At 40.6% G+C, this 22,004-nt stretch overlaps 1 protein-coding gene across 7 annotated transcripts in view; it reads left to right on the forward strand.

The window, feature by feature from the left end:
- The window catches only part of EHBP1 (EH domain binding protein 1), a 547,128-nt gene that overhangs the window by 268,386 nt on the left and 256,738 nt on the right, over positions 1–22,004 (forward strand). For all 7 annotated transcript variants that reach the window (XM_089671985.1, XM_089671988.1, XM_089671986.1 and 4 more), the window contains one exon: positions 20,540–20,718. In XM_089671985.1, coding sequence (XP_089528111.1) covers positions 20,540–20,718 — 179 coding nt within the window. The remainder of the gene's footprint in view (positions 1–20,539; positions 20,719–22,004) is intronic.

Raw genomic sequence — 22,004 nt, forward strand, 5'->3', positions numbered from 1 at the left:
CTTCCATGCTAATCTCTTAACAGACGTGTCCATGCCAGGGGGCAGGTGCTGCCAGGGAAGGATTTTTTTTCTGCTTTCACAAAGCGGTACAGCATTGCTCATGTTCCACCTCATTTTGGCAGCGTGTGGTCTTGACATTATTTTAGTTTGTCAGCACTGGGCCTTGTTGCATCAGTTTTTTTTGCCATTTTTGATCATGTCTGTGTTATAAAATATGCCTATAGTTTTGAAGAAAAAAAAAATCTTGTAGTATTCTCATTGTGCACAGGTATAATAAGATTTTTTTTTTTTTTTTTTTTTTTTTTTTTTATGCTGTTCATTTTGCTTTAGTCAAGATTAAATAGGTAAAAGTAAACCCTTTTCTGTTCAGTTTAGGGATTTTTAATACTTTGTTGTAGTTAGTGCTACTACTGATTTCACCATTTTATCTCCAAGACATGGAACCAGTTTTTCACCAATTATTTGACACATTTGCCACCTTAATCCCTCTGCTTCCCAGAGGATCATAATCTTTTCACAGACTTCATTCTCAAACTGCTGAAAGCTTTCTACAAGTCCTGTAGTGTTTTCACTACCTTCATGGAGGGACCTAGAAGACACCAATTCTACAGCCTGCATAGCTGGCAGATCAAGACTTGTTGAAGTAAGCTGATTCAGAGTTTTCACTCTGGCAATGATTCTGATGTGAGCGAATCATGGGATGATTTGATTTTTTTTTTTTTTTAAACATTTCATGTTGATTTAATAAAGTGCATCATTAAAGTATTGTTTTCTCATTTTTGATAATTAGTAACCCATGTGATTCCCCAGTACATTGACTGTACATTGACTGCACTACTGTTTTCTTTTACACACTGTTCATCTTCGCAGACATAACTTTTGAATAACCTTGAAAATGACTGCTTCCCATCATACTTAAAGTATATATACGGAGCTGGTAGAGAAACTAAATTCATACATTTAAATAAGTAATATGATCTAATAATGCTCCTTGACCATAAATACAACATTGGCCAGAGCTGGGCATCAGTTAGTTGACCGGCTTCTTCTGTCTCTCAGATACTTCAGTGGTAAAACTTACTTGGAGTAACCTTTGTCTCTAACCCTTCCTACAAGGACATATTGAAGGTGTCAGTGTTTTGTACTTTGGCACCCCATGTATTTGTATATTGGAGAATCCAAGGAGAATTATGACCAAAGCTCTTGTGGGTCACAGGAGTGCAGTTAGTTCTGCCCTCCCATGATCCAGATGTTACAGAGCTGGTCCAGGCTCTGCAGAAATCTCGACAATAATTTTGGGATCTGCCCAGATGCCTTGCTGGCAGATGGCTCAGCTTCTCAGCACATCACTGAGAGCCTGAGCCACCCGCTCTTGCCCCCTCCACAGTCCGGCACTCCAGTGAGCTCTGAAGGGGCAGAGCAAAGAGCTGTGACTGACCGTCACCACTGTGCTCAGAGTGGATCCGAGAAATGAACGATCAGTGGTCTTTGATCATTCAGTTGTCAATGTAGACACAGGGGGGAGCTGCACTCCAGGTGAGTATTTATGTTTTATATTTTCCTTTCCCACACCTCTCTTTTAAATCCTAAAGTGGCACTAAACCATATCCTTATTCTCCAGAAATAATCCATACACATCCACTAGTGAATAGCCCTGTCATTTATAGTTTTGTTACTGTGTTTGCCTCCTTGTAACGTCCTCTGTGAGCCTTACAGCCTCCCCTTTTTCCTCCCTCATTTGTTTGGATCAGGCAGCACACATTAGTTGTGGTCATGTGCACTGCTTTTTGCACACCATCTCGGAAGGGAACAAAAGAGAGTGTCTACGTTCCTATGTACAGTGGGACTATGGAGGATGAAAGTATCCACCCTCTAGCAGGAAGTTGGATTACAGCAGCCAAAAAATAAATTGTTGATTTGGGGAAGGCTGAGAGCAATAGAAGGTACTTTTTGAGTTAAATCAGCTATAAAGTCTAATAAAAAAAGAAGTTATACTTACAATATGTCAGCAGACATCTTGTCTGTTCAGAACATAGCTCCTGTGTGTTGTGGGAGATGTGTCCTTTTCCTCCAATCAGCTCTAACTGCAGCTCCCTGCCTCCTCCTCTGTGATACTGAGAAATACAGAAGGATTTTACCTAAAATCAGCACTTTTAAAGGGTTGTACAAAAGAGAAGACTGCAAATAAACTGACCACTGCTTCTTATGTAGGAGGAGTTGTTTCTCCTCTGTGTATCTTCTGAGGCTATCCATGTCACTAGGTATATGAGAGGGTTTACAACCACTTTAAGGTAAAAAAAAAAACGATAAAACAAAACAACTTTTGACTTTATAGCCACTTTAAAAATACATACTTAAATGGAATTTTATATCTAAACCCAAAAAACATAAATGTAAATATATTGCAGCTTACCAATCTTTAGATGAGGTGGCTGAATTAGTATTTTTTAGGTTTCTTTTCCTTTATTTTCACCTGGTAATCCTGTTGACAACACACATCCTGGCTTCGCTCACCCAGCGTACTTGATCTATGGAGGGTGCCATGGTTATCACCCTACTAATATGTCTTCTTTTGTTCATCTCTATTACATTGCATTTCTGGCAAGATCATCAGGTATTTTCTGTACTTGCCAAAAATGTTCCTCGGATGCAAAATGAAAACTTAGGAAGCCACCACATCTGATAAGCTGCAATATATAAAATGTTTGTTCTTTGATTTAGTTATCATTTAACACATGCCAAAACTCTTTTAGTGATCCAGCAGGGTGGCTAAGCCATAACTGCTGCTATATATGTCACCACTGGGGTGATTCCCCAAGTGGACAAGAGATGAGAGAGAATTACACAATAAAAAAATATTTAAAAAAAACTCCTGATGCTCTAGCCCATCTGTGATTGACTACATAAAAGGACTCTCTTTCCACATTAGCCCGTTGCTTTCTGTTCTGTTGAAACTTAGAATGTCAGATTCGGGTGTAGTTGACCTTTAAAGCATTTTTTTCTGATTTTATGTAACATGCGCGCTATTTGAAAGTTTTAAAACCGTCCCAATCTGTGCATACAGTATACCACTGCCTTAAAATAATGGGAACATCTGGAACGTGATTGACTGCTGAGAAATTCTTATTTCTTCATTTTTCTTCTTTCTTTTTTTTTCTTCTCTCTTCTTTCTTCTTCCTCCGTTGATTGTGTTTTTTTTTATTCCTACAATATTTCCTTTTATTAAAGTATTTGTAAACTCTAACTGAATAAAATTTAATTTTCAATAGGAATTGCATATCATAAGCATTTTCCAAACTTTAAAAAAAAAAAAAAAAAAAATTGTTTACCCTCTTTTTAGCCACTTCCTGTCTACATGCATGCACCCAGCCTCTGCTGCATTTCATTGCTTAAGACAGGCTTCTTCATGGTGACAACAGTGGACCATACCTGTGTATTGAGCATCGGCATGGCTGCTTATAGTCTCCAACAAATGCGCATGTGACAGGTTAACAATTGGGAGACAGGGAAAGAGCATTATTAACCTATAAAAGAATGTGCCTGAACAACACTATTTATAAAATGATTTCAGGCACTATTTAAATAAAATACATTGTATGTAAAAGATTGAATAAAATTAGTTTAAAATTAAAGTTTTCCAATATTTTTGTTTCAGTTATGCTGGCTATTTTATGGGCTATTAAGCAAGAAGCGTAATATTTTCTTACAGGGCATTGTTAAATCCATTTTTTAAAACCTTGTAATTGTGTAAATGTAAGAAACAGCCTTGCCAGGTTGCTGGTTCTTTTCAGCGGCTCATTAGTTCTAGTGTAATTTCAGTGAGTTATTGTCCTCCCACAAGCAATGGAAGCATAAATCACAAAGCACTTTAGTTGTGACAAAATATGTCTGAACAGTAGTGGCCAGCTTCCACCAATGGGGGGCGTTCATCGTCTTTGGAACACCCTGTCATTTTTACTCTTTCATAATATACAAGAACTGTGAATTTGGCAAGAAAACTGTTGTGTTTTTTTTTTATTTGAGTATTGTCCTATAATGCATAAAAAGTTTTCAAAACATTTTCAAGTCTGGGTAATAACTTTTCTTGTTTATTTTATTATCTAAAAAAAAATTAAAGTAGTGAAATATAAAAATCACAAGTAAAAAAAATCATGTCATCAGCAAATATACAGATAAAAGTAAATGCAATATATTCTAAATATGTATTATGTAATATTAATATATATATATATGTTAATATGTGAGAAGAATACTATTTTACAGTCCTATATACATATGTACAGTGCTTGCCACAAATAAATGTGATTATAACAGGAATGTGAAGTTTAAGAAAAAAAGTGATCATCACATAGAAAGTGTTAAACCAGATCTGATCCCTATTTAACTGTGAATAATTTGGAGACTTTTGAACTAAATCTAATGCTCCCAAATTGTTTTTAGCCTGTGTTCAGATGCTGCTTCTAAAATGGCACAAAGTGCTGCTTTTGTGTTGAGTTGATTAACATTTAAACTTCTGTGGTCAATACCCATTTTGCAGTTTTTATAGTTATTAGTTAATTTAGGAACTGTTTAATTACTATAATGTTCAAGAATACATGATGTATTAATTTGGTAGTTTAAGTAAATACTTGGTTCTTTTTTTTATGTAGATTAAAATTGTACTGAAATGTATGCTTTTTTTATTGCATTTAATTGTTATATATGTATTTAATACAAATTAACAATTTGCGCATGCATACCTGCAAATATATTTGGCTACTTTACGTACAGCAGTGATGGTCAACTTAAAAACTGTAGAGCAGGGGTCAGCAACCAGTAGATCTTGGCCAGGTGAGTGGTAGATGAGTCGAGGCTTGCTGACACACCATCCAAGAGCATCAGAGTGCAATGCAGAGGAACCACTTGGAGCTGTAGTAGGGAGCAAGATCTACATAAGTTGATGTCTCCTCTGTAGAACTGCTCCTATGCCCTGTCATGGTTGGTGGGTGTAGCACCAGCAATGTATGACACATTCAGCTGAATGAGGTGTTCTGCAATTGTCCTGCAACCTTGTGAAGTACAGCAAACAAGGGGTTAAACAGGCAGTGGTGTGTTGCTTTCTCACCAGCTGATTTAAGCCCTTAGACCCTGCAGAAGCATGCAGTTGCAGGGCACTTGCAGAGGGGCCCATTTACTCGAATGGTTCTTGGTTGACAGGCAGTAGCACCCACCAAAAGCAACAAGGGATGTTATTCCTGCTGCAGCATGTGTACACCTTTGGCTGCTGCCTCAGTAGCTAAAGGGGGTAGATTTTGGGGGGGGGGTGTTGGGCAGTAAAACTGTGATTCAACTGCAGGGTTTTACCATCCTCCCCCCAACTTTAAATGTAAAACAAGCTTTTAGGGTGCCGCTGCTGATTACAACCAAGGGCTCATTCACAGGTGCAGTAGGCACTGCTACTCCTCTGCAAAGCAATCCCAGTGCGTTTGACAGGTGATGAGGCGGCATTGTGTTGCCTCCTCATCACCCGATTTAAACCCATGATTGCCATGCAATGCACATGATTGTGACACAGTAGTACGGCAGGTTTAAATCAGGTGTGAGGAGGCACCACCATGCCCGGTGATCTCTGACTTCTCCCATGTTGTTCATGTAGAGAAAGAGAAGATAGTAGCTTCCAGCATTAGAGTCTCTTCTTCCCAATGCTCCCACCTGTCCTATAGTCGCCTTAGGCTCCTTAGGAAACAACACCATCACCATTGTCTTCTGGATCTCTGGCGCACTCTCTATCCCAAGGCCCGTTACTACACATATTTTTAGGTGGCCCATCAGTCCTACAACAGGATTGACTATTTCTTTATAAGTTCCCATGTATTTGAGTGGCGTCCATCCCTAGATATCGGATCTCTCATATGGTCAGACCACTCTACTCTATTTTTGGCTCTGTACCCTCCGCAAGCCCTCCGTTCTGAATGGACCTGGCGTCTTAATGATGCCTTACTAGGCGATTCTACATGCCAACAGGCGATCACAAGTACAATCCACAATTTCTTCTCTGTTCACACCACAGATGAAACCCCCTGCCGGTACAGTAGGAGGCCCTCAAGGCTATGTTACGGGAAGTATTCAACAAGGGGTGAGGTTTAAATGGGAAAGGTCTGAATGCATTCAAAACACTTTGGCCAAACTATGGGATTTAGAGACTCATCATAAATCCTCTCCTTCACAGGAGTTGCTTTCTTCCATATCTGCTGCCAGAACCTCCATATTACAACTTTGAGGTTTCCCATAGCATGCATCAACATCGCTTGGCCTTCATCAGATACTGTGTTGGTGATAATTGTGGCCTTTCTCGCACCTTGAAACGTTGATCTCTAGCAAAAAGACTCGTACAGGTGATCCGATGTCGGATCCACCATTGCTTTGTGAAACCTTTCGCAATAATTTTTCTGCCTTATATAATCTACCTCCTTAGGAGCGAGATGGCGGCCCTTTAACATTTCACGATCGCCTTCAGGATAATATTCAGAAACTGCTCTGCCCACTATAGATGAAAACACCAGGGACTCTCTTGACAGCCCCTTTTCTATTGAAGAATTGTTGGGCGCTTTCTTGGCAACGCCCTCGGGCAAAAGTCCCGGGTGATGGGTTCACTCTTAAGTTCCTTAAGACTTTCAAAGATGTTCTTTCCCCTTTCATGTTACGAGTGTTCAATTCCATCTCTGCTAAGACTCCTTTTCCGACACAAACCTTGGCGCTCACATTTCTTTTCTTCCTAAGCCAGATAAGGACTTAAGTCTCTGCTCCAGCTATCGATTGATTTCTCTGATCGGCATGCATGTTAAAATCTATGCTAAAATGATTGCCACCTACTACAGGTAGGAGGGGATCAACAAAAGATAACTGTGGAGACTAAATGAGATGCTTATACAGGATCCTGAATTAGAGAAAAGGTTAAGGCAGGAAATTGAGCAATTTATTTAGCTCAATGAGACTGAGGATGTGTCGGTGGCTACAATCTGGGAGGCACGTAAAGCATATATCAGAGGATTATTGATTTTGATGGGACCAGAAAAAAAAAGAAAGAATGAGGGAAAAAATAAAGATGGTGATGGAGGAGCTCTACAAGTTACAACAGTCACATTAAAAGAAGACAGGTACAGATGTATAGCAAAAGATAATTATTAAAAAGAAGAATTAGAAGATTCTATGGAACAGGGGGTCGAGAAAGATATTCAACAGGGTCTCAAAAGAAAGATATCAATGGGGGAATAGACCTGGAAAATACTTGATGAGGAAGCTAAAGGAAAAGAAATCCAAAAACTTTATAGAAAACATTTAAGACGACAAAGGAGAAATGGTGTACGCCACCAGTGATATTGCCAATAGGTTCCAAATATATTATAGCCGGCTGTACGATGTGAGCCCTAGAAACCAAAAGGAAACTGAGGAGGAAAAGAAGAAAAACAGACAGAAATATTTAAATGAAGTGGAGTTGCCAAGAATAGCAGAATAAAAATTAGAGGCCCTAGAGAGACCTATTACCCGGAGGAAAGCACCATGGCCCTAAAAAATACGGATATAGGAAAGAGTCCTGGTCCAGATAGATATACTGTGGGATATTATAAAAAAAATTTAGAGACCCCCCCTAGTGCCTTAAATGTGTGGATATATGAATGCAATAGGGGAGAGGCTGGAAATGAGGAAGGAGTCATTAAAGGCACATATAACGATTATACTCAAAGAAGGGAAGGATAGCACACAGTGTGCCAGTTACAGGCCCATATCCATACTAAACATTGACACTAAATTGTATGCTATGGTATTGGTAATCAGACTGAAGGAGTTGATGCCGGAGTGGATACACCTGGATCAGGTAGGATTCATTCCTGGAAGAGAAGGTAGAGACAATGGCTTGAGATCATTGCTCCTCCTACAAAGGGTAAAAAAGAGAGAAACTGACGACATTATTCCTGTCAATTGACGCCGAAAAGGCTTTTGACAAGGTTAACTGGGGTTTCATGATCGATACGCTAGAGGTATTAGGAATAGGGCCTAAAATATTAAGGTGGATAAAAGGGCTTTATAGCGCTCTGTCAGCGGCGGTCAAGGTCAGCGGATCCCTCTCTCGGTTTTTTAAAATGCTTAACGGAACCAGACAAGGATGTCCACTTTCTCCTTTATAATTTGTTTTATCCCTGGAACCTGTCCTGGTGAGGGTAAGAAAGTGTGTAGACATAGCAGGAATAAAGATAGGGGAAGTGGAGCATAAGGTGACAACATACGCAGACGACATGTTGTTCTATATTGTAAATTCTAGAATAACGTTGCCTAATTTAATGAGATTATTAAAACAGTATGGCGAGCTATCAAATTTGAAAGTAAACCCTGCAAAGTCATGGATCATAAACATCAATATACCAAAGGTTGAAAAGCTGAGTCTGTGACGGAACGCGGCGCCCGACCCCTGCCCTTCTCACCAACTCGTGACCGAAGGACCAGCCGATCTCACACTGCCCTGTCACTTGCGTAACAGTGGCACTCTCAGCTGCGCCCTGCACAAAGAGTTTCCAGCTCGCGGGACTACAATCTACGTGCCAGCAGCTTGAGAGCGATTGTTACTGGGTCAGGTTAATTACGCAATTAACCCTTCACACTGCCACCACCACCTTTTTACAGAGGAGGAGGAAACTTACAAATCTTAGCAGTGACACTATGTAATACACACTGTCACCACAGACAGATATATTCAGAGGATTATTACATACAGTAGCACTCTTCAAGAGACAGGGATTCTTTAGTTTGCATTAAAAGCTTTAGAGACCGTTTCAACACTTTTCAAAATAGGATTTATTATTAAAAGGTCAAAATGGTGCAGTTAAAATATTTACAGAAAAAGATGCTACAAAGATATAAAGAGAGCAATAAAACAACAGAGAAACAACAGGAGTTCAGAAGGCAGAATACTTGCAATGTCGTTGGTTTGAGTCCAATTGTCCAAACAAAAGGTTGCCTTGGCTCTCAAGTCTGTTAGATGTTTCCTGATTGATGTTAAACGTCAGTCTTTTTCTATCATATTAAAGGGGTGTTGACTGCGAACAAATGACCAATCATACAGTTTGGGGATGGGGTGCTAGGAGGTAATCAAGGTTATGACCAAGTCGCCTTACAATTTCATACTAAGGTTAATAACCTCCAATAGGTGCAGGTGGCATTCTAGCAACTGGCAGATTAATATTAAGAATCATATTTCAAACCCAGAGGTACCAAACACAGCATACCCTTGTCACCTAGGAGGGAAGAGATTGCTTCTTCTCTCTTCTAGGTGCTAATATAGTCAGGTAAGGCCTTGTTTGACTCATATTAAAATTACCTATCCAAATATATACCTAATATTAATGTGCCCAGTTCCTGCTGAACTTTATGAACTGTTTGAAAAATGTCTACATGTGGCATGTACATTTTATGGCACGCTCTATCCCTAATGGCCTAACAGGCCATGACTGACTGAGTTATTGTTTTACGATCGGGCAGAGGAAAGTGTTTTTTAAAGCAGACCCCCTGAACCAGACTAATTAGCGGTTTACAACCCTGGAGCTTCATCTAGCTGTGTTTTATTTAGGATAAGAGGCCCTTTTGACCTCCGTTCAACTTACAGCTGTAAATTCCATTCAAAAGGGAGGAGGGAGGACAGGAGAGACCTAACATGATGGCTGTCACATACAGCGTCCATGTCTCTATTGCGCACAATCGTCACAGACTCTACAAAATGACTTTCCATTTACTTGGAGGGAAAAGGAAATGGGCTATTTGGGAATAAAACTAACTCCTTCAATAAAAGCCCTGTACCAGGCAAATTATATCCCATTATTAAACGAAATAAAAGGAGCTGGGGAGATTTTCAAAAAGTGGAGCTTCCTGGATAGATTGTATAAATCTGGTAAAGATGGTGATAGTACCAAAAATCCTGTATAAGTTTCACATGCTCCCAGTACACCTACCAGGATCTTTCTGTTTATCTGGGCAAACAAAAAAAACAAGAATTAGATATGAGGTACTCTGTAGGGCAAAAGGCAATGGGGGCTTGGGTATACCTAATGTTAAGAAATATTATCAAGCAGTGATATTATCACGAATAATAGATTGGATATTTAATTCACAAGGGAAAAGTTGCGTGAATATGGAAGGGATTTTGAGTAAGGCACAGTTAGGGAAGATGGTTTAGGTACCACATAAATTTCACACATTAGATGTGAATATTAGTACACTGACAAAGAAAGTGTTTGGGATAGGACTTATAAGCAAAAAGGATGGAAATATAATTCAGTTATGATTCCCTTGGCAGGGATGGAGTATTTACCCCCAGGGAAGGATAATATTTCTGGGAAATGGATTAAAGATAAGAACGCAAGTTTGAAGGATATACTGAATAAGGGGAAATTGCACACTTTTTCAGACTTAAAGAAAAAAAAAAAAGATTTATTTTTCACATTAGATGAGTGGTGGTTTGGCCAATTAGGTAATTTTGTCTCAATGCTCCCACAACCACTGAGGACGTCGGAAGATCTTTATCCATTTGAAAAACTGCTGAACGTAACTACAGTTCCTAAACGGCACCTCCAGGATTTATAAGATTCTTATGGATATGGAGGGTACCGATCCTCCCCAGTTCTTGGAAAAATGGGAACAGGAGCTTGGAACAAAATTGAACGAGCAACAAAAGAATAAAATATTCAAATTAACACATGAGGTGACGAATATGAGCACAGTTGAAATGAATTATGAATGTATGGCTAGATGGTATATTACACTGAGTAAGGCACATAAACAACAAGTAGATGTTTCACCTTTATGTTGGAGAGGATGTGGAGAAAAGGGAACAATGGTACTCAATCTTTCTTAGTTATTCTCTGAAAACTATACACCTCTACTTCAAAGCACCATGAAGAACCTCCAGAACTATGACTGATCCCTATACTCATGGTTTGGCCAGATCAACATACTAAAAATGGACATCACGCCTTGTTTCCTTTACCCATTCCAGACCTGCCTATAGCCATTCTTTGGCCCTTCTTTAGGACTTTGCAAACTACTTTTACAAGATTACATAGAATGACTCTGACTCAAACCCAAATAGAGGGCTGGGGCTGGGCCGCCTGACCTCTGTTTTATACCATGCAGTGGCAGTCCTCACCCGATTGTTGAATTGGTTCCACCACTCGTCTACCAAGCAATGGGTGTCAGTGGAACTGACCATAGCACCATGTGACTTCCTGACTCTCCCCTGGACGGCTTCCGTATTTAGGAGCAACCTTTCCTCTCTACCACTCCTGACTAATCATCTCTTGCGCACGTGGGACAACCTGACCGTGAAACTTGAAGTCTCCTCGCTTATTAGCCTTATGACCCCTCTATTTGGAAACCCTCAATTTCCCCGAGCCCAATCTCACTCTCATTTCCTTCTGTGGGATAAAAACACTCAGCTGACTGATGCAAACACTTCACCAAAGTCATCTCCCACCTTTTTTTTACCTTCCTGTGTCCTGAGACGAGCCTCTTTTGCACAGTGGATGGAATCTAGACAACTCTGCTCCTTCCTACATGCCTTCCCTAACACAGACTTGCTGACCAGAGATCCCACACCTTTAGAATCTGTTCCTTCAAGATCTTCCTCCCTTACATCCCTCTTTCTGCTATCTACCAGATTCTTCTGTACCCTGATCTGCCATCATATACATACAGATGTGCGGCTGATATTGATGCTCAATTGTCTGATGAAGAATAGACAAAAACATTTGCTTTTACTCATTGTTTGTCCCTAGCCAGCAAAGCACAGGAAACCAATTTCAAACTGCTCACTGGGTGGTACAGATATCCAACCTTACTTCATAGGATTTTTCTCTACACTCTTGACCTATGCTAACATTGTCACGCTGCCCCTGGTTCCTTGCTCCATGTTTGGTGGGACTGTCCTCCTATCCAAGCCTACTGGATCTCATACTGCATGTTTATACAGCTGTTACAGATTTGACAGTCCCAAATACACCACAGATTGTTCTGCTTTCTATTTTACCTGGCTCTTTTAAACATGGACTTTTAAGTCATTGTCTGACTGCTGCCAGATTGACCATTGCTTTCCATTGGAAAACATCCCACGTTCTGACCCTTCTGAAGTGGGTAGAGGAGATGGATCATCTTGAATATATGGAGTCACTCCTGTCACAGGAATTGGGAACTTACGAACGCAAGAATATATATAGGGACTCTTCTGCTTTGCAAGAGCTCCTGGCCAATTAAATGGGAGTCTATCCTCTGGTCTCTACTGGCAAGTTTTCTCCATGAGGGTCTTTTCCCCAGGTGATGTTATCCCTACTCCCCCCCCCCCTTTCTTTTCTTTTTTTTTTCTCCCCTCTGGCAGTAGACTAGATGGGACAGCATGATGGTTCTCATTAATACACCCCATCCTTCTTCTTGCAGGGCTAGTCCCCATACCCAAGCCTTGTTTAACTCTTGACAGCTTAGCTACTGATCTGTTGTCCTCACTCCTCTGATGCTTGTGCCCCCCTTGGGCCTAGATATTCATGTAATGTACATGCTATTTTGTATATGGTCATGGCCTCTGTACTCGATACGGTCATTGCCTAGTTCCAGGATGGTTATTTTCATTTTATTATTTTTTTTTTTCTGTATGTTTGTTTATCTTGGTTATTATTGTGTCCCCCTTTTATTATTTCTTGTCCCCCTCTTCCAGACCCAAGCTTGTATTTTATTCTCTGTATTTTATTTTTCCTGCCTTTACTGGATGTTTCATTATAGATGTTGGTAACTTAAGCCACAAATATAATCTTCTTAATGTAAAGTGGAATTTATCTTTCCTCTACCCCATCCCCCATTACAGTTTATACTGGGCTAATATCTAAACACGCACGAATCTGTCCAGCTGATCAAGCTTTGTCCTGCAGTGACAATATTCAGCTGTCTGTGCCTGTGTCCTGCGCTGCCATCTTGGTTCTTTTCAGATGACTGCTTCTTCCAGGTTTTGGGAGCCTGGCCCACGATAATGCGGCAGCTTGGATGCAATCAATAATAATATTAACCCTGGTGCACTTTATAGGCAACTGCAATCTTCATCTCTAGAGCAGAGCTCTGACAAGGTATTTCTACACATACCTGAATACAGTGTATGTGCCCTACTGAACTTTGGAAGGATACACAAGCTGAAGGGGACATAACTCCCTGTGTTAAGGGGCTGCTTTGGATCTCTGATCAGGTGTTTAAAATGTATGTGTAGGTACTTTGTAGTGCCTAGTTTTATATACTTTTGTTAGTATGATCACTCTTTCTTCATGACTTTTGCTTTAAAGCTTACCTCCAGTATTGTTATGCCCCTCTTCCCTGAAGTCTCCTGCCCCAATTAAAAAAAAAAAATCGAATTATACATATCTTAATTTCCTCCAGGTCTTTCATCTTCTCCAGCTGTTGTGGGCAGACTTTACATCTGGACAGTGCGATCCTTAAATAATGATGTATAAGTACAGCACTGTCCAGGTGCACCCTGAGCTCAGGCAAGTGTTTTAATGCCCCCTTCAGGGGGCGTACCCATGATGACATGGGTTCACAGGAAATTGTTTGGATGACTCTGGACACTACATTTCAGAGCAGCAAGTCTGTGATAGTTGGCACCAGAAAGGAAATGAGTACTACAGTAAGAACTGATGATTTTTCAAAAACTTCTGAAAAGTGTAATTGGGCTTTAAACATAGGCCATAATGTTGCAAGTTTAGCAACACATAAAATATCTGAGCCAGATCAGTAGGTATTTTTATAGAGTTTGTAGGCACAGAAATATCAAACCAGCAGCCACATTGAGCAGCGTGTTATGTCTCCTTTAACATCCAATTTTTCCTCTTCATATGAGGATGAATATAAGTGTCTGTATGTGCATAGCTTCCAGCCAAGTGTGCTTGTTAGGCTTTTTTGCTCATTTTCTGGCGCTCAGTGGCGACCTCTGCTATTTTAGAGAAGTTATTGGCCGTAGTTCATTTTGTGTTTGGAATGATGTAAGATTTGTTAATAATCATTTAAACCTAGTTTCCAAAAATCCCTGCTGGTCATGGACAATGTTCCATAGTCCTGAATGAATGAATGAATGAATGAATGAAAACGTGTGTATGTACATTCTTCTGTTCCATTTACTGCTCCCTTGTCTCAGGTCCTAAAGCCAGATTCCCAGAATCGCCTAGTTTTTTGCAGAAAGCCTGCAGGTAGTATTATTGTACAGTATTTCAAACACTGTTGAACCTTTACATTGTTGACCTGTATTTTAAAATGTTTATATTTTCCTATAAGGACTAAATCAATGCTGAAATGCAATATGAAATTTTTAAGTTATAGGTTTGTTTCCTTTTTTATACATTTTAGATAATACAGAGTGCAAGGAGCACCACTTGGCAGTACTGGCATTTATGGATTTGTCATCTAAAAGGGAATATACAGAGGGCTTAATGTAGCCTAAACTGTATGCTGAACAATATTCCCTTTTGTCCTGAATTCTTGAATTCTTTATTCCTAAAAAATAGTGTTTTTCCTGTCATGTGACTGTGCAAGGATATAGCTGAATATCTGCAGTGTGATATTACCTAAGGCACTGCTGCCTCTGACTGCTAGTCTCATGAGATTTGGAATGGGATATGGTGATGTCACTACTGTAATGCTCATCTCAGGGCTTGCTGCAGAGGAATCTATGCCTGAAGATCTGGAGTAAAAGAGCTTCCTTCTCCTCTCCTACTGCTTTTTTTTATTATACCCCACTACTCATCAGATCACCAGAAACCAGAAAGGACAGCTCTGACACGTGGAAGCAAATCCCTGCTCCTCTATTAAAATGGCTCCCTCTACACCAAAAGACAGAGATGAACAGTGCATAGAAAATCAGTAATGAGGAAAGATCAGCTGCCTGGAACCAAAAAACACATTTTCCATCTTGTCATTATTCTTTTGTTTTCATTTCCACTGAAAACTTGCACTATTTCTTGATATACACGTGGCAGATGTTCGCAGTAGCACATGGGTTATGAATGATGGCGTTCTGGGGAAGGAGTGTTATTTTTTATACTGAAAAATGTCAGCCAATATTAACTTTTTAAGCTGTTTTATTTAAATTATTTATTTAATTATTACAAGTACTTATATAGCACCATAAATTTACACAGCACTTTACATATACTCTCACCCGCCACTTTATTAGGTACACCTGTTCAATTGCTTGGTAACACAAATTGCTAATCAGCCAATCACATGACAGCAGCTCAGTGTATTTAGGCATCTAGACGTGAAGATGACTCACTGAAGTTCAAACCGAGCATCAGAATGGGGGGAACAATGGGGCATTGAGTTGCTGTCATGTGATTGGCTGATTAGCAATTTGTGTTACCAAACAATTGAACAGGTGTCCCTGATAAAGTGGCCAGTGAGTGTATATTGTACATTCACATTGTGAGGGACCGCCGAGCGGCACCACTAGCACTCCACTGGTCAGGCGTGCCCAGAGTGCGGAGTCTAAGCCCCAGGGTACTTGTTCACCAGGGCCCCTGATGGTGGGGATGGACTTGTAGTACCCCGAGACCAGGTCGCCTCTACTGAGCACACCTGTCGGTGGTAGTGGTGTTCGCCAGGGGTTCCAACCAGGGAGAGCCAGATGTGAGGAGGTCGGGTGACCCCGATGGGATGGATGGATGGATGGCGGAGCAAGTGCGTAGTCAGACAGGCCGAGTCGGTAATGTAGAGGACGGTAAGGTACAAGGGAGCAGGCAGAGAATCGTCGGGTCACACGCCAGGTCAGCAACAGGAGGTCAGATCTAATAAGGGGCATCCAGGGAGAGAGGTCAGGCAAGCAAGGGTCTGGGCAGGAGAAATCAGCAAGGTCAAGAGTAATCCGGGTCAAATAACTTACTAGGCACAGGTACAGGAACACAGGAAGCAGGCAAGACCAGAAGGCAACGAAATGACAGCTCAGGGACCTTTAAATATCCCGCCCTGCGCTGCCATTGGTGCCCAGCGGGCGGCCGCGGCTTCTACTGCGCATGCGCGAACTCGAACGCCGCGGCCGGCCCGGACCTAGTGCCCGTGTACTGGGTGGAGCAGTGCGCCTGCGCCGGGCCCATCACGGCGGGGATCGAGGAGATCCCTGACACACATAACCCTTAAGGAGTGTACAATCTAAGGTCCCTAACTTATATTCATACATACACATACTAGGGCCAGTTTAGACAGGAGCCATTTAACCTACCAGTATGTCCTTGGAGTGTGAGAGGGAACCAGAGTACCCGGAAGAAACCCATGCAGGCACAGGGAAAATATGCAAATCTATGCAGGTAGTGCCGTGGTTGGGATTCAGACCAACGACCCTAGTGCTGCCAGGCAAAAGTACTAACCACTTAGCCTATCATTTAAATTGTTATATGTCATGTTCATCAAACTGTATGATAGATTGTTCTGAATGTAGGTACCCTAAATGTATCCTAAAACAGAGAATTAATTTTCTATTTTAACTTTGAAAAGCAAAACGAGATCAAAGTAGCACTCAGAATATACTGGCTAACAAATGTAACATGCTCTTTGTTGTGCTTGCTTTCAGAAAGAACTTTAATTTAAAAAGGCAGACAGGTTCCCTTTAAATTAAAGGTGTATAAATGTAAAATCATACAAGTTTTGAAGTCAGCACGGTCCTGTTAATAATCAAAGAATGAGTGCTACCCATAGCAACTCAGATTAAACATAAAGTTTAGCCTTGCTTTTTGTTTTGTTTCTCAATGCATTTAGGGGGAGTTGCAGCAGCATTAGGAAAGTTTGAGCAAGACCTACCTGACTTGGGATTTGTCCTCTATCCTATGCAAATAAATGTATTTTACAACTTTATGTACTTTGTGGCTTTCATTAGAAAGTTATAAATATATGTTCTGTTTAAACTTTGTACATATTCTGTTTCAGCTGAAACATGAGATTCTCTTCTAGTTTCATATGACAGCAGGGGGTTAAAATCCTAGGCAGCAATGTTGTCAGGTATAACACACTTGTAAACCTAAAGGCGCCGTTTGTGAAATGTCATTTCCACTTTCAGTGTTGTCATCAAAGAGACAGTAGAATGTTGAAGAAACTCTTTTATTTACAACTGTCATTTTTTCCATTGTAACTGAGAAGATAATTTTACATGACTTCATTTTGGGAAGGGTGTGTTTCACTTCGCCAGCTCTTTATAGTGCCTCAAGTGTCTAAATTACAATCAAGCTGTTTCACCCGGCACCATTTTTTGCCTAGACAGAAGTCTAGAGCCGCCATACATGGCTGAATCCATCAGAAGAAGCATGCCAAAGGCTAAGACTGCATGTGGCCTCCTAACTATGCGTCTATTAACTGACAGCTCTTACTGACTTCAAAAGGTTGCAATTGGGGGTGAAGGTCAGGTAGCAGTCGTCCTACTATAACACATGTTCCTCACTGTAAAAATTGTCCTGTCTTCTTGTTCAAAAATATAGGCTTTAACAAAAGTTGTTCTTCGCCACACAGGACAAAACAAGTCAATCCAAATAGGCATTTGTAAGGCAAGGTGGTATGTTAAATGTTTAAAAAGAAAACTAGTATACCTCTTTTTTTAATGCAGCTGGGACATACTTTACCCATACCTCCTAACTTTTTGAGATGGGAACGAGGGACACCTATTAGCAAAAGTATGTAGGCATAGGACACACACCCTGCCAAGCCCCCTTATAGGAGAATTATTCAAAAATATCATGATTAGTTAAACCCACAGGTGCTTGTTTTTACCACTACTATTCCTTCATGCTGGCCTTTGAAAATTACAAATGCAACAATTTAGAAAATGGATGAAAGGTTTAGCACTGGGAAACACTTTTTTAAAGATAAAAATTGCATTTTATATACAACTATATAGATCAGACCAAAATGCGGAACAAATGAGGGGGACAGGGGGACTTTGTTCCGGATCAGGGACAGTCCGTGGCAATAAGGGACAGTTGGGAGCTTTGTTTACCTAAGCTTCTGCAGAGAGAGACATATGTTCATCTAAAGGGCAGACCTAGACATGATTATTCACTGATAGGAAAACTCACATTGCCAACAGCAGCTACTGCAGCAGCAAAGGTGACATTACTGCTGTGATTTAACTGCAAAAGTAAGAGAATTGTCACCTTACCAGAGAAAGTGCTTAAAAAAATGTCTCTACTAGTAGGATCAACAGACAAAATTGCAAATGTTCCAGGGGGGACTTGGAAAATCAGAAAACCTGATCTTACTGCTATGGTAGCCTACATCACGTGTGATTTCATAGTTCTACGTTAAAGGATAAGTTCACATTTTAGACAAAAATAATAAATGCACATTTTTTTGCAGGTAAAAAAATGTGCATTTATTATTTTTGTCCAAAGGAGCCTTCAGTATTTCCCCTAAATATGAAGACCACACTGATGTTCCCTACCATCCTCATAGGAAACTCCTTCCGGGGCACCCCCTCCGCCTACTGATCAGGAAATTAATTTTCTGCCACAATGTCAGAATTTACAGGGGGCTTTTTAGCCTGATAGAGGCCTCAGACTGTATGGGCCACAAGCAGGCCCCCTCTCCCTCTTACCTAGAATCCATCTCTGGTCTTTCTCTAGCTGCTTCTGCATTTCATGAAGAGGAGGATGAGGCTGATACTTCATCCAGTTCAGAGGGTTCAGTATATGAAGTTCAGTCCACTGATATATCTCCCACACTTAAGGATACAATTTCTATCCTTATCTCAGCAGTATGAATGTGCTTTTACCTAGCTCACCCTGCGTTGACCTTGCCGTAGATCACCAGCATTAGTTCACTTTAATAGCCCATATTGTATGATGACTGGCCTTCTAAGAATATCTTTGTCCCTTCCAAGAATTTTGCTCAGCAATATGCTATAGAAGGGGGTTTAAAAAAAAAATAGTGGGCTGAAAGTTTTTTATCCTTATGTTTTATATGTATGAAGGTAAAAAACTGTCAGTGGGCAGCTTCCCTTTTAGCCCCCCACCCCTCTTTATACCTCCCACCTGGCATTGGCTCCCGCTGCTGTCATTGAAGAGGGGACGGGGACAAGCCACGCTCTGTCTGTTAGACACACATAGGCGGCTTGGGAGCAAGCACGCGCAAGTGCCCCCAGAGCAAACTGCTCTGGGGGCACTCAGAAGAAGGGAGGGACCTGGAGCGCCGGCGGGGACCCAAGAAAAGGTCGGTCTGGACTGTTCTGTGCAAAACCATTGCACAGGGCAGGTACGTATGACATGTTTGTTAACAAAAAAGTTGATGACATTTGACATTTGTCATATGACCTGTTCACTTCCACAATTCGTTTGCCATGCATGCTTTAACCGTGCATTGCAGCCAGTGATCACAGGTATTTACATTTGCCTGGGGGATACAGGCTCCTTTGCTATTCTATCCCAACTTGTCCATATCAGAAGTCCACTATTACACTCTTCATTTGGAATCCAAGCTTTTATCATCTTTTCCTAGACTAGCAAACTCTTCTCTTTCGGTGAGAGCATCCTATTCTCCCAGTTAGCATGTCGTTGAAACAAATGGTGTACTGTAAATCCTTGTTCCTGTTTGGCAAACTTTTGTGGAAAGTCCCTTTTCCTGAACTATATGTGGCTGAATTGTTGTTTTTGAAACTGAGCTTGTAATGAGTCTCATTTGAGTCTAAGGTGTCTATTGGTACATGGGACTACCATATGCCACTTAAACGTAAAGTCAAACTTTATCTATAAATGGAGGGGAGCGAACCTTTCAGTCATCTGCTCATCCCATTCATAGATCCTAGCGAAAAGGGCAGCCATAATCGAGCACTCTTGATGAGTGCCTGGGACAACTCCTCAGTTCTATTAACCCCGGCCACACCTGAAGATTATGGGGTTTGGATAGGGTCCATCAGAGGAGGAAGATTACTGCTGAACTAGAGGACAGAAGCACAAGGGACATATCACACTGAAGATAAGTCGTGGCCCTTGTGCTTATTTTGTATTCTTTTTAGGTAAACTTAGGCTTTTAATACTAAAATATTCATAACAGTAATAATCTTCACAAGGGACGATGCAAGAAAAAATAATAATAAGGAAGCTAGTATGCTAGTATATTGGTATACTAGTATGCTCAATTGTGCATACTAGTGTATTTGCTTTGGGGCAAATGCTAATGCATTTATTATTTTAGTTTAAAATATTCCTTTGAGGTAGCCATAGACATTAGTTGACATCTGTGACCAAAAGGTCTCTGATAAAAGAATTGTTTAGATGGTCAGATCATTATTACATGGTCTGATAATTAATTAAGGTTTCTGATTGTTTCTGTGTTAATTTTTATGATGGAACTTGTCTGTATAATTTGGTTATCTAGCACCATAAAGGACAAACATTTCTAGCTGTTGTTCTTTATGTATATGTTATATATTATTCTTTATTTATGTTTGATTAAGGTTTTTTATTAAGTTTAATTCAGGTTCTGATGTGTTTGTGTGTTTTTTTTTTTCCAGCCAAGCCCTTTACCAAGCCCAATTCTGGGAAGACTACCCAATGCTAGTCAGTCACTACTCGCATGGTGCAAGGAAGTAACAAAAACCTACCGAGGTGTTAAAATAACGAATTTCACCACTTCATGGAGGAATGGCTTGGCATTTTGTGCAATATTACACTACTTTAGACCAGACTTGATGTAAGTATACACACTTCTGTGATCTGTCTCCCTAGAAAGCTTCCAAATCGTCTCACTGGCGCCTAGTTTCCTGCACATGGGTTTGCATGATTTTTTGACATTTTACAGTGCAGGCAAAATTTATTGACATCCAAACATTCAAAATGTAGTCCGTTTCCATGAGTGCAGTATGTTGGAAAAAATTCCAGCACACACTGCTTTGGTTGTGTTGATCTACAGTTTGCTGTTCAAATATATTGAAATTAATTCTTTCAGCATAACATGCATTTTTGTTCATCACTGCAATATGTGTAAATGCATATACTCTTAAAATTGCATTACGGTTCTTCATCAAACTTTCATATGATTACACTCAATAGACCACAATATCAGGATATCAAATTAAACACATAGCTGAATAAGTAAGGCCCCATTTACATATCACGTAGTGGGAATGAGCGTCCCTGCTCACAATTCTCGCAATTCCATTTATCGCACATTCACTTAATTGGGCTGCCCTATGCTCGTCTGTCGCCCAAAAGAAGCTACAGCTCCTTTTTGGGCTACAAAGTTAGTGTGATTTTTAAAGGAGCGTTTTGCCACAATTGTCGTGCAGCAATCCAGGCAGAATCACACCACACTTGGGGTGCCATTAAGAATAATGGCACCCATACGTGTATTACCCTTTTTGCCATGATTTGATATTGTGGGCAGAATCACCGATATTCTGCCCCTGATTCCAAATTGCATAATATGAACAGGGCCTTAGGGAGTTGTAGTAGGAAGGGATGTTGGGACAGCCCCCTTCCACTCTGCTGTGCGATATGCACCTGTATGGTTTACATTTGCAAGACAGTCAACAATAGCATATTAGGAAAATGCAAATGCTTTCAAACAAACCTAGAATGTGTCAGTTCAATATAAATTGGTCATGTGAGAACTTGTATGAAAAAATTGCTCCATTCTTTTCCTCGCCCATCCCACACCTACCCCTATCTTACCCTGCTGTACCCTAAATCCTCTTGTAAGGGAATGGCTCCCCCTTCTGTGTCTCTTAATTCCTCTCTCTCTTGTAGATGGAGTGAGAACCTTTCTGCACTCTCCTGTTTAATGCCTTTTACACAACATTTCTGAGCTTCAGAAGGCAGAGGGCAGAGATCTGATGTCACACACAGCACAGTATAGAGCAGGTAGCTGAGTGTATTCTGAGACCTTTGTGAAGGGAATGGATACACCCCCCCTCTACATGGTGTCATAGGGAAATGAGCATAACTAAGGCTGTCAATCACCACCTGTGTGCTTGAAGA

Source organism: Staurois parvus, unplaced genomic scaffold (genome assembly GCF_062004578.1).
Source record: "Staurois parvus isolate SC_StPar_1 unplaced genomic scaffold, SC_StPar_1.0 ptg000117l, whole genome shotgun sequence".
NCBI classification, from domain to species: Eukaryota; Metazoa; Chordata; class Amphibia; order Anura; family Ranidae; genus Staurois; species Staurois parvus.